At 38.9% G+C, this 12,986-nt stretch overlaps 1 protein-coding gene across 1 annotated transcript; it reads left to right on the top strand.

Moving 5' to 3' along the window:
• Positions 1-7,039: 7,039 nt before the first annotated feature.
• On the top strand, positions 7,040-10,949 carry LOC122349664 (asialoglycoprotein receptor 2-like). Its single transcript, XM_043245785.1, has 3 exons — positions 7,040-7,095; positions 7,633-8,004; positions 10,618-10,949. The coding sequence occupies exons 1-3, from the start codon at positions 7,059-7,061 to the stop codon at positions 10,746-10,748; spliced, it is 540 nt and encodes a 179-aa protein (XP_043101720.1). The 5' UTR covers positions 7,040-7,058; the 3' UTR covers positions 10,749-10,949.
• Positions 10,950-12,986: the final 2,037 nt, after the last annotated feature.

Raw genomic sequence — 12,986 nt, forward strand, 5'->3', positions numbered from 1 at the left:
TAGCAGCTCTCAGCTACAGTATGTGCGTCGGGTCCCTGCTCTTATAGCAGCAACGGCAGCGTGCCTGTACCTGAGGCCGTCTCCAGCAGTACGGCTGACCCATCCAATCATTTTTAAACATTCGCTTGCTAAAAAAGAAATAATAATTTTGGTCCCATTTCAAAGTTGCCTTTTATATCTAAGATACTGGATATAAAATAGAAATTGTGTATGCACAGCTTAATGATTTTTTAATAAGGAATTAAATTTTAGATCGATTCCAGTCAGGTTTTAGAGTTGGTTATCTTTTGAGGGTTTTAAATGACATTTTACGTGGCGTTGATTCTGGAAGTATAGTGTTGTTTTACTTTTGTTAAATCTTACAGCAGCATTTGATACAGTTGATCATAATGTTTTAATTGATCGCCTTAGGGATCAGGTTGGTTTTTGGTTCCATGGTTTTTGTCTTATTTGAAAGATAGGACTTTCTCAATCAGTCTAGGGGATTTTTCTTCTACTGATGCTCCTCTTGTCTTTGGGGTACCTCAGGGTTCTGTTTTGAGACCTATCTTATTTTCCCTTTATATGCTCTCTTTGGGTGCTATTTTTGAGAAATTTGAGGTTTGTTAACTAAATGAGGATAAAACAGAAGTGATTTTATTTAGTAACAAGGTTTGTATTTATTTAGTAAAAAGTGCTTATGATTGCCTGGACTTAATTCCAGGTAAAAAATTGTTTAGCGTAAGAAACCTTGGTGTTACTTTTCACTTAAATTTGACCACAAATCAATGCTGTGGTTAAGAATAGCTTTTTCCACCTTAGATCCATATCTAAATTGAAGCCTATCCTTTCTTTTTGTGATCCCGACTAGACTACTGTAATGTAATGTGTTGTATTTGGGTGTAAGTCAGGCCTCTCTCGCTCGTTTGCAGCTTGTCCAGCTTTAACATGTACTAAGAAGAGAGAGCATATTACTCCTGTGTTAAAGAAACTGCATTGGTCTCCCATAAGATACAGAATTTATTACAAAGTGTTGTTGTATGTTTATAAGGCTTTGCATGGTCTTGCACCAGGTCACAAGGTATTGTGCTGAAAGGTGCTCAACGCATTTATCATTACAGATTACAGACCTCCAAAATATTCTCCAGAGTTCAAAGACTGGTATCAGTGTTTTCCTCAGATCTTTTGCTATAGAAAGAGATTTTAATATTTACGTTGCTTATGCAGAAATCAATACTACAAAAGAAAGAAGTAACTGTTTTAAAACGTTGCGCTGAATCAGCATGTGCCATAATCGTGGACTCACTCAAGGAGAATGACATGGGGAGTCCCACAAGGCTTATTTTTAGCACCGCTCTTGTTTAGCCTGTATAGACTCCCACCAAGCAGCAACCTGTCTTTCTTGTGAAACCAACACGAATGACTAAAACAGCAATTTCATCAACTGGCCGCTAGAGGGTCTGAAAGGAAGTCACTCCCATAGTTGCAGTGCAAGTATTTGCTAGATTTAGTCCTATGCAGTTCTCATTTTCCTGTCCAGAGGCATGTCATTTAACTAGCAAATGTCTTTGCGCTCATGGCCTTACTGGCCTGTGTTCAGGAGCCTCACGTTGCTATTTTGAGGAACCAAAAATAGACTGCACCATAGACCAAGTGGTCTAAATTCTGAAATCAATTGTGCAGTTTTTTGGGGGTTTTTGTTAAAGAGCGAGTTTTTGTAGAAAATGCTTTTATGCCACCCGCAGCTCCAGAAGAGATCAGATGTTCTCAGGCATTAGTCATATTTAAATCAGACCCAAAGCTCATCTGTTTATCTGTGCATTTGTTTAATGTGCACTGAGCTACATCCAAACTGACTGCATTTATTTTATATATAAACTTTTTCTATTTTTACCTATTTCATTTTAAATCCATTTTTAAATCTTTTGAAAAGTTTTTAAAGCCTTTGTTTGTTGTTGATTTATTTCCCTTTAAATGTAAAGAACTTTGAATTACCTGTGTGTGTCTGAAATGTATATATACATATATATATATATATATATATATATATATATATATATATATATATATATATATATATATATATATATAAAAACTGGCCTTGTCTTGATCAAATCTTGAATTGTCCCTTTCTGTTTTTATATCCTATAGTTTAGTTTAAATAAATATTCAAAAGAATGTAGTGTTACTATTTATCCTTTTTAGTATAACTTAAATTAAACTGCAGTTTAAAAAAGGCTTGAGATTTCAATTTCATTTTGTCTTCCTGCATATGAATCTTTTGAAGTAACTAATTTGATTCCTGACCTTACGCATATGATGGGATTTCCACGATTAGAAAAGCTTTTCAATTCCCAACCCTACTACTCATTATTTTATTCTTTAATGCAAAAAGACCTGTATGGTGACTGTGTGTGTCACGTACCAGGACTGTGGCTGTTTTTTCATGCCCCATGTGCTCTGTGTGTGCCCTTCTTTCTGTCTTCAGTTGATTGTCTTATTTTATTCAGTGTCGTGTGAATTAAGTCATTTCTTTTTCCCTATATAAGATCTATTAAAGACTATTTTAGTGATCCATCCTTGTTGTGTGGGTTATGTAAGATGCTTTTTGCAATTTACTAGGTTTAAAATGTTTGGATTTTTTTCAGCCCCCCTGTCTAACAAACAAGTCCAACCGTTTCCTCAGTTGAGTGACTGCTGAAGGAAGCGGAGCACAGAATCAGATCATTCATCACAGGATTAGACAGGATATGCCGCTATTTTGGCTCAGTTCCAGTTGCACCGATTGTCATTCTTCTGAAAGTAACTCGTAGATTTATGCTGTTTGAATCACAAGCTGTTTCAGAAAATTCAGTGCAGTTTGGTGAACTGGTCTATCTATAAGAAGAACCTGTTTAAAAAACACAATTCATTTGTGAACCGGACATCACTGCAGATGTGTACCGCTCGGGGTTACAGGTAATAATGCTGTAAATAATGCTCAGTTTATTGAACAGAACAATTGTTTAATTTCATATATCATCAGGAACCATGGGTATACATTTTGTATTGCATTATGACCAAGGAACATGGTGAAACATTGTACCTGATGAGGCCATGTCAATGACATTACACAGCAAACAGACTACATCAAATAACCCAGCCGACTGTGAAGAATTTCCATCCTGACCACACTGATTTCCATCCTGACCTTCACAAGGACACTTTATTTAAAGACAAAAAGCAAATAATCTTCAATCGAGCCAAACCAGACGAGTTAGGGAAATGTCAACATGCATCCGAAACATGCTGCTAAAACTACATTATTCTACATTCTTACGTACATCTGGGATTTGATTGAGCACAAATCTATAGCTACACACGTAAAGATGTACACTCTTAAATAGACCTTAACATTAAAAAAAAATTATTTAGCTCAGTCACTACAATATGGTGTGAATCTTCACTTACCTCATGATTTCATTACAACCCAGAGGGTAACAATTCCCAGAGGGAAAAAACAATAATCATAATAAATAAATATTCTTTAATAAATAGTTACTATATAATAAATGGTACAGATCTAACGTTTCTCTCAGTTAATTAATATACAACCTAAATATAAACTTATTTTACTTTTGGTGTGCATAGGCCATCACAGTGTTATGTCCTGATAGAAAGGCAGACACAAGAAATTCCAAGTAATAGTATCTTTAATAATTCAAACTGAGGTATCGGCGAGTAGCCGTTGAAACAAACAAAGGCGGGTTCCAAAACCCGGAGAGAAACAAACTTAAGCCAAAAGTCTCAATAACTTTTCTTCAAAGGGTCAGTGAGTTCCAGGGTTCCTGAGGACGGCAGATAGAGAGACTAAGCAGACGGACTGGCAGGCAGGCAGAGCACGGGTCGGGATGCAACCTTGAGATCAGCCGTCAAGTGAATGTGAGCGCGTGTATATGAAGGGGAAGGGGTAAGTGGCTACAGATGTTGATGGTTAGTAATCGGGTGACTGGGATCTTAACTATGTGACTGGCTCGTCTGATGGTGGTTGTCTCCTGGCGCTCTGGACCGACGGTGAGGGCAGCCACAACCCCTCGGAGATGGGCGATCTGGGTGGTTCCAGTGGAATTCCTCTGTGAGAGAGGGATCCAATACCTTGTTTCTGTTAATCCAGGACCTCTCCTCAGGACCATAGTTCTCCCAATCAATTAGGTACTGGATCCAGCCGCCCCGACATCGGGAGTCGAGGATCTCTTTAACCCGGTAGATGAACTCTGCATTCTCGACTTCAGGTGGAAGGGGGGGGTTCTGGGTGTTCTGTGGAAGGAGGGACGAGAGGGTCAGTGTAAGGTTTGAGTAAGAATACATGAAAAGAAGGAGAAATACGATAGTGACTTGGTAGGTTGAGCCGGTAGGTGACCTCATTGATCTGGTGATTGACTGTGAATGGGCCTATATACCGGGGACTCAGTTTCCTACAGGGCAGTCGGAGACGCATGTCCCTAGACCCAGACCTTATTCCCAGGTTGGTAAGTGGGTTGTCGGATCTACGGGTGTTGGCGTGGTACTGATGTCTCCGGACTGCCTGTTGGAGATGGACGTGAGCTGAGTCCCATACCCTCTCACTCTCTCTGAACCAGTAGTCTACCGCTGGGACTTCAGATTGCTTGCCAGACCAAGGGAACAAGGGAGGTTGGAAGCCTAGGATACATTGAAATAGGGTTAGGCAGGTGGTGCTTTTGCGGAGGGAATTTTGGGCATATTTGGCCCAGAGTAGATACTGGCTCCACTCACTCTGGTGTTGGTGGCAGTAGGCCTGGAGATACCAGCCGATTTCTTGAATTTTGCGTTAGGCTTGACCATTCGTCTGTGGATGGTAGCCGGAGCATAAACTTACGGAAACGCCTAGGAGCTGGAAGAAGCTTCTCCACACTGACACAATGTCTTCCGGGAGTCCAAAGTGTCTGAATACATTGTGGAATAAGGTTTCTGCAGTTTCCATGGCGGTAGGTATTCCTCGTAGGGGAATGAGTTTGCATGCCTTGGAGAATCAATCTACCACCACTAGAATAGTGGTATACCCTTTGGAAGACGGAAGGTCTCTGGTGAAGTCGATACCTATGTGGGACCAAGGTTGACGTGGGATAGGTAAGGGGACAAGTTTTCATTCGCGTAGACTGTGTGGAGTGCACATGATAGCACATGTGCGACATCCCCTGACATATCGGCCCGACACCCGACATGTTGGGCCACCAGTAACGGTTTTGGAGGAGTGAGAGGGTTCGGGGGCTACCTGGGTGCCCTGAGCCCGGAGAGATGTGTACCGAGTCCAGCAGGGATAAACAAAGTGTTGATGGTACATACAACTTCCCTTCTGGACCTCCAGGCGGAGCAGGTTCGGCCTGCGTGGCTTCTCGAATTTGTTCGTCAAGGGACCACAGTATAGGCGCAACAAAGACCGAAGCGGGTAGAATGGTCTCAGGTTCCTCGGGGGTAGGATCGGGTTGGTGGAGACGAGAGAGAGCGTCGGCTTTCACGTTTTTACTACTGGGACGATAAGTTATCTTGAACTGGAACCTGGTAAAGAATAGTGCCCATCTTGCCTGCCGTGAGTTCCCTCCCTCCAGCCAGTGGCGCCATTCTTCCAGGGCCAGCTTAATAGCTAGTAGTTTTCGATTACCTACGTCATAATTCTGCTCGCCGGGATAGTTTGCAGGAGAAGTAGGCACATGGATGGAGTACAGAGCGTTCACCCTTCCGTTGTGATAGTATAGCTCTTACCCCTAATCTTGCCGCATCCACCTCTACCGTGAACGCTAGGGTCCTGATGAAGTAATGTGGGTGTGGAGCAGAAGGTGAACTTCAACCTAGAGAAGGCCCTTCCAGCCTCCGAGCTCCACTCGATCGTCTTACGCCCTGGGGAAGTCCTAGGACATGCTGGAGGGACTATATTTCTTGGCTGGCCTGGGAGCACCTCATGTTGGAGGAAGTGTCTGGGGAGAGAGAAGTCTGGACTTTTGAAAACGGTTGATGGAGGTTTACTGCTAATCGAAGAAGCGGCTTTACTGACAAGATGTGAATGAATATATTGATGAATATATCGCCTATGCCTATTGTTCAGTGGACAATTTGACAGCTGAACTTCAGTGCATCCTTAATTTTCATGATTAATTTTATGCCATAAACCTTCAGTTTCAACCAAAATTATGTAAAAGGAAAGTATAAAATGCTATTACTTTTTTGTTTCTGTACTCTGTGCACATACCTGCTAGCATTTGCATAGTAAAATAACTACTGAAAAGTCAGTAAAGTTACATTTTGCATGACTTGAAAACAAACTCTACTAATCCTAAACATATAATACATTTACACAAATACAAATAACACCTAAACGAAAAGAATATTGCATATCGAAACATCAATAAAATGTGTCTCTAGCCAAACATTTATGGATTTTATCCAGTGAACAATATAAGTGCAAGGACAGATCAAATGTAAATGTTTTTTTTTTTTGTTTTTTTTTATGTAAGTGGACATATGTAAATGTAAAGTTGATTTCAGATGTAGATTTTTCAAAAAGGATGATTAAAAACATCTGTAAATATTTCTGCATGAAGCACAGTGGGTGTCCTGAGATGAACCGCTAAATCACACCTGAAGGACGAGCTACAAAAAGAAACAATACAGGACACACTTTACATATCTGCCTTCTTAACCCAATGAACCCATTTAAAGAGCACAAGATCTGGAAGCTGAGAATCATTCTGATAACTCAGCATCACTGAACTCATCAGTTTAACAGGTTAGTGTTATTTCATTCATAAGGGGTGAACAGATATAACAGTAGTTCTGCAGTACTTTAACATCGTAATGTAGTAAACTCATGATGTTATATATATGTATCATATGTATGTTTTGTTCATCTGTTGTTAGACTTGCCATTTCACTGCATCATTATTGCATTATTTTTTAGCAAACAAAAAAACAGAACTTGTCCAAACTGAATACATTAATTTACTTCAGTTACAAATACATGTAACTTAAATAATCGTGTCAATTTTTTTGTTTTTTTTTTCAGCAAAAAAACCCCAAACAAACTGATGGACCAAATTTTGCTTGATCTGCTCCTCTTTTCAGGTAAAACATTCAAAACGTGAAAATAACATATAAACATTTAAAAAAACTGGAACAGATTTGCATACTCTCACAGTTTTAAATATAGGAGTATTAAAAAATAATATTAATGATTAAAAATCTAGGTAGGCACAAGTGAGACAAGAATTCGTCATCACAATCAATAAACACATCAATAATCAATGTATGTTTATGCAAACATCGACAGCAGAAAACTAAAGAAATATGACTTAAAAACAAGGTCCGACATTATTGGCTAAATGTTGAAGAACGTTATTAAAATCAATCCTTATTTAATCTCATCCAAACTATATTTAGATCAGTGCATTTTCCATAATTTGGTCAATGCTTTATGACAAAAATGCTATAATTAGTCAATTCTTTATCAAAATTAAAAAATGCATAGTCATTTTTCAAGCTCTTCTCCAAAAAAGGTAAACAAACTGTAAATGTCAGAATAAAAACAAAATGCATAGAACAAATAAAGCCAGTTAATTTAAAATCAAGGAAAGATAATAAAACGACTGTGCTCTCTTACAGGACTGCTGTCTTTAACTCTTTGTATACAACCAGATTATATTCTGATCACCAACTCTATAACATGGAGTGCTGCACAGAATTACTGCAGGACAAACCATATTGACCTGGCCACCGTTCAGAGTAACGAAAACTGGACACGTCTGCAAGAAGCAGCAAGACAACAATCCTTTTCTGGCTATGCCTGGGTCGGACTGTACAACGACATCAACAGCTGGCGCTGGTCCTACAACGAAGAGAGTCTGGTGTTCAAGTCCTGGGCTGTAGGTCAGCCTGATAACTACGGAGCAGGAGAGGAGTGTGTCGGGATATTATCTAACGGAGCCTGGTATGATTTCTACTGTACAGACTCAAGATATTTTGTGTGTTACGATGGTAAGAATCCCATACAATCACTCTTTTTTGATGCTCATTAATTCTGTGTACTCCACAAATGTATTCCACTGCAGTTACAAATGACCTAGTTAAAAGTACAGTAATCCAAGAGCCACAATATAACAGCAATGGAATCTAAATACTTATGTTGTTACATTTATTCTTTTTGAAGACAAAATAACATGAAAACGTTTACAGCAGGAAGCTTCATAATAAACTGTAGGGGGCTGTTACACATTCACCAGCGGGTGGCTCACCTTGACACGTGTACTGTATTAACAAAAGTGTGAAGAAATGTGTTGACAAGCACCAATTTAGCTTTAAATTCTTGCTTTTTTTCCAAAAAACTGGTGGTGAATGAAAATCAGGGATAAAATTGTGCAGTGTGAATGCAGCATTAGCATATTCAGACCAAACTTGGTGTGCATTACGGTGTGTTTACACCAAACATCAATGTAATTATTTGCGCAATTAGTTTACATACAAAGTCAATGCAAAGACGCGAATAGAGGTGAATTTGCACCTGGCGATGCACATGATGTTTGGCACAAGCTCAAGGTATTTGCCTCATTCGCTTCTTCCGTGCAAGTTAAAAAATTGCAACTCGAGTTGAAAATTGACATGTCTGGTTAAATCAGAAAATGGAAGAGAGCCATCTGTTATGATATAGGTGTGGAGCGTAGAAACTTAGTTGTAGTGGTAGTTGCATTTTACTAACATTGCTAAAGAGATGCTGCTATCAATAATAAAAATGTATAGTAATATACACTCACAGGCCACTTTGTTAGGTCCACCTTACTAGTGCCGGGTTGAACCCCCTTTTGCCTTCAGAACTGCCTTAATCCTTCGTGGCATGGATTCAACAAGGTACTGGAAACATTCCTCAGAGATTTTGGTCCATATTGACATGATAGCATCACGCTGTTGCTGCAGATCCATGATGTGAATCTCCCGTTCCACCACATCCTAAAGATTGAGATCTGGTGACTGTGGAGGCCGTTTGAGTACAGTGAACTCACTGTCATGTTCAAGAAACTTTATTCACACTTTATGACATGTGTGTTATCCTGCTGGAAGTAGCCATCAGAAGATGGGTACACTCTGGTCATAAAGAATGGATGTGGTCAGCAACAATACTCAGGTAGGCTGTGGCATTGACACAATACTCAACTAGTTCTATTGGGCCCAAAGTGTGCCAAGAAAATATCCCCCACACCATTACACCACCACCACCAGCCTGAACCGTTGATACAAGGCAGGATGGATCCATGCTTTCATGTAGTTGACACCATCCAAACCATCCGAATGTCGCAGCAGAAATTGAGACTCATCAGACCAGGCAACGTTATTCCAATCTTCTATTGTTAAATTTTGGTGAGCCTGTGTGAATTGTATCCTCAGTTTCCTGTTCTTAGCTGACAGGAGTGACCCGGTGTGGTCTTCTGCTGCTGTGGCCAATGTACCTCAATGTTGGACGTGTTGTGCGTTCAGAGATGCTCCTCTTTCTACATCGGTTGTAACGAGTGGTTATTGGAGTTACTGTTGTCTTTCTATCAGCTCGAACCAATCTGGCCGTTCTCCTCTGACCTCTGGCATCAACAAGGCATTTGCGCCACAGAATTGCCGCTCACTGGATAGTTTCTCTTTTTCTGACCATTCTCTGTAAACCCTAGAGATGGTTGTGCGTGAAAATCCCAGTAGATCAGCAGTTTCTGAAATACTTAGACCAGCCTGTCTGGCACCAACAACCATGCCACGTTTAAATCACCTTTCATTCCCGTTCTGATGCTCGGTTTGAACTGCAGCAGATCGTCTTGACCATGTCTACATGCCTAAATGCACTGAGTTGCTGCCATGTGTTAGGCTGATTAGAAGAACGAACATTGGACAGGTGTACCTAATAAAGTGACCGGTAAGTGTAGGTGTATACAGTAGTAGAACACATTAATGCTTGAGCAATAGCCTAAACTAATAGACTCATCCTCCTCTGGATGGTGCTGTGATCCCAGACTTTCACAGCAGGTATGAAACAATGATTTTAGTTATCTCCACCATTGTTGAACTATGCTTTTATTTGAGTATTTGGCGTAAACACACTACTACAATAAGCATGACCTGAAGATACTTGCACAGTTCTGTCAAAGCACCACCCAGTAGATTTTTTTTCTTCATACATTTTTTGCAAAAACAATTTGCCGAAAAATCTCAATACTGACATATTTCGTTAGATTCTCCACGACATCCAAAGTTGAATGATATTGACATAAAGCATTTAAAATACTGTCAAATAATGCTTTGTAAAATGAATTTCACAAACCCACTGGTGTATCATCAAAAAACTGGGTATGTGTCTTCAGTACTAAAATATTTCAAGAAAGTGCCACCTTGTAGTAAAAAACTCTGTAATTTCAAAGATTAGTCCTGTGTCTATTATCATGATTCAAGTCTTGATCTATCTCACTGCGGCTCTTATCAGTTCTATCATGCACTTCGATCTGATAAAAGCACAATATAGTTTTATTTAAAAGGTTTAACAAGCTCACACTCCGTTGAGAAAATTCATTTGGCTCGCCATGCCTGCAACATCTTAACCCTGTTTTGCAATTTTCACAGGAAGTGCAAACGCAACAGATAAAGTGGTTTTGAGCAACTCAAAAAGATATGGACTGATGCTCAGAAGTACTGCAGATCTCATTATACAGACCTGGCTACCATTAGGAGTCAAGCCGACCAAGACGAGATAACCAGCTTGCTAGGTTTTTTCTCCGCTGGCGTCTGGATCGGTCTGTACAGAGACACTTGGACGTGGTCAGACGGGTCTAATGTCACTTCCTCAACACAAAGCGCTACTCAGGGATTTACTCGGTGGAATGAAGACTGTGTTACTGCTGATTTAACTGCATTTGATGACAGATTGTGCTCGACACCTCTCTACTTCTACTGTAAAACTGGTAGGTCTGACCTGAGCCAATCTGTACGTTCATTTGTTTATTTGTTGACAAATTAGGAAAATGTCAATAATAACTGTGTTTTCACAAACTACGATTTATGAATTCTTGTTAAGCCAAAGTTCCATTTTATTTTATCCCAAATAATTGTTTGTCCCCAATAAAATAAAAGTAACATTTTGGAATCAAAAAGTGCATATAATTACTTAATTGCATACAGGTATTTAGCAAAAAATCGACAAAAAAATCGAATCCATAATTTATATGTTCACAAAGTAAGATACAGTAAAATACAGTAAAATATTCAATATGCCCTTTTCCCACAGTGAAGAAGAACAGGAAGGTGATCCGAGTGCAGGTGAAAGCTGCTGAGAACATGGATGAAGCTAAACTGAAGACGCTCGTCTTAAACAAGGTTTGTTTGATTTATAATAAAATTAGGTGTCAGATTTCAGACTTGTTTTTAAAGTTTTTCCCATTTCTTCTATTTGTGTAAGTTTTTAAAAAGTAAAAGATGTTAATTCTGAGCTGAAACGCCTCACGCTAGCTTGCTCAGGATTGGTTCCCAGAGTAATGGAAGGTGTTTGTGTGTTTAGTTACAGCAGACGCTGAGAGATGAGGACGTCACAGTGATGTGGAGGACACAACCCAACGGGAAAGTCTTCCAGGAGATCAACACTGTGCAGAAACGTAGAGAAGCCAACACTACTGCTGTTTGTTCTTGAAATCGATATATTTCAAATTAATATGTCATTGATATCTCAAATTAATGCAATTAATTGTTAGTTACAAATATCTGAATTATCGTTTATATTAGAAATGTATAGTAATTTCTCAAAAAACGTTACTCATATTAATTTAGTCGACAAATATTCATGCCTACATATGAACTAATGCAATCATAGACAGACTGTAATTTTACTGCTACATTTGCCGCCTAAATTGGGACTTTTGGGAGAATATAAAAATGCAGTTTAAAAATGCATGAAACTAAAAGAATCCATTAAACCTATTTGAGCACACACACAATATTTAAGACAATTTTATAGCTAAAACTGTAAAACACACAAGATTTCTGTCCCTGCATTGCATGCTTGCTCAGTGATACTAATCCATCCTTTTATATGAGATCATTTAATAAGATAGGCTTTCATTTATGTAATGATGCACTGACAACCATTATATTATATATAAACTTAAAACATTGAATTATTTAGACTAATACTGTAATATTTACAATGACCCTACTGTGTATCTGTACTTCTGTTCAAATATGGTAAGAAGCTGAAATATGACATATTTTGGGCATCAGTTAAGACTAAATACATTGTAATGTATTTAATACTTATTTTTTGCTGCATCTTCTTGGGTATACCTGGATATCTGATGGGTAACTGCTTGCTTTAGGATTTGTATGAAAACTATTATATGTCTACACAAAACAGCTCTTGTTCTTTCGGGTCTGTTTTTAACAGCAAGCAGTAAAAGCGTTTTATGTAAACCTAATTTTAATATATTTATTCATGAATTACGCTGTTATAAAAAATAAAGTGGAATGTTATACACAACATTTAGTGCTATTATAACAGTACAGGGAACCAGAGCACTGAATCTATCTCACTTACAGTCGCAGTGATCGGCATTCATTTGATTTAGCTTTTTATCAAGGAACTAGTAGATCTGTGCCGAGAGTCAAAAACATCCCTCAAAACCTGTGCCTGAAGCTCTGGGTTACTGGTAATAGTGCTTAGTGTTTCGGGAGCCATGGGTATTAACGTTGTGTTGCCTGATATGAATTTTTACGAATCACCAAGGAACACGGTGAAAGATGCGTAGTTTCTGCTAAACCGCAAACAGTCTGCATCCCTGACCTTCACAAGGACACGCTATTCAAAAGACAAGAAGCAAATATTCTCCAGTCGAGCCGAACCAGAGTTAACTCTAGAAAAAACGACATTATTCTGAGAAATACTATCTTTAAAGCTTTGTCTGCTCTTCTCTTTGATACAACACATTCTGTAATGTCTATAGCCA

This window comes from Puntigrus tetrazona, chromosome 7, assembly GCF_018831695.1.
Source record: "Puntigrus tetrazona isolate hp1 chromosome 7, ASM1883169v1, whole genome shotgun sequence".
Taxonomy (NCBI): Eukaryota; Metazoa; Chordata; class Actinopteri; order Cypriniformes; family Cyprinidae; genus Puntigrus; species Puntigrus tetrazona.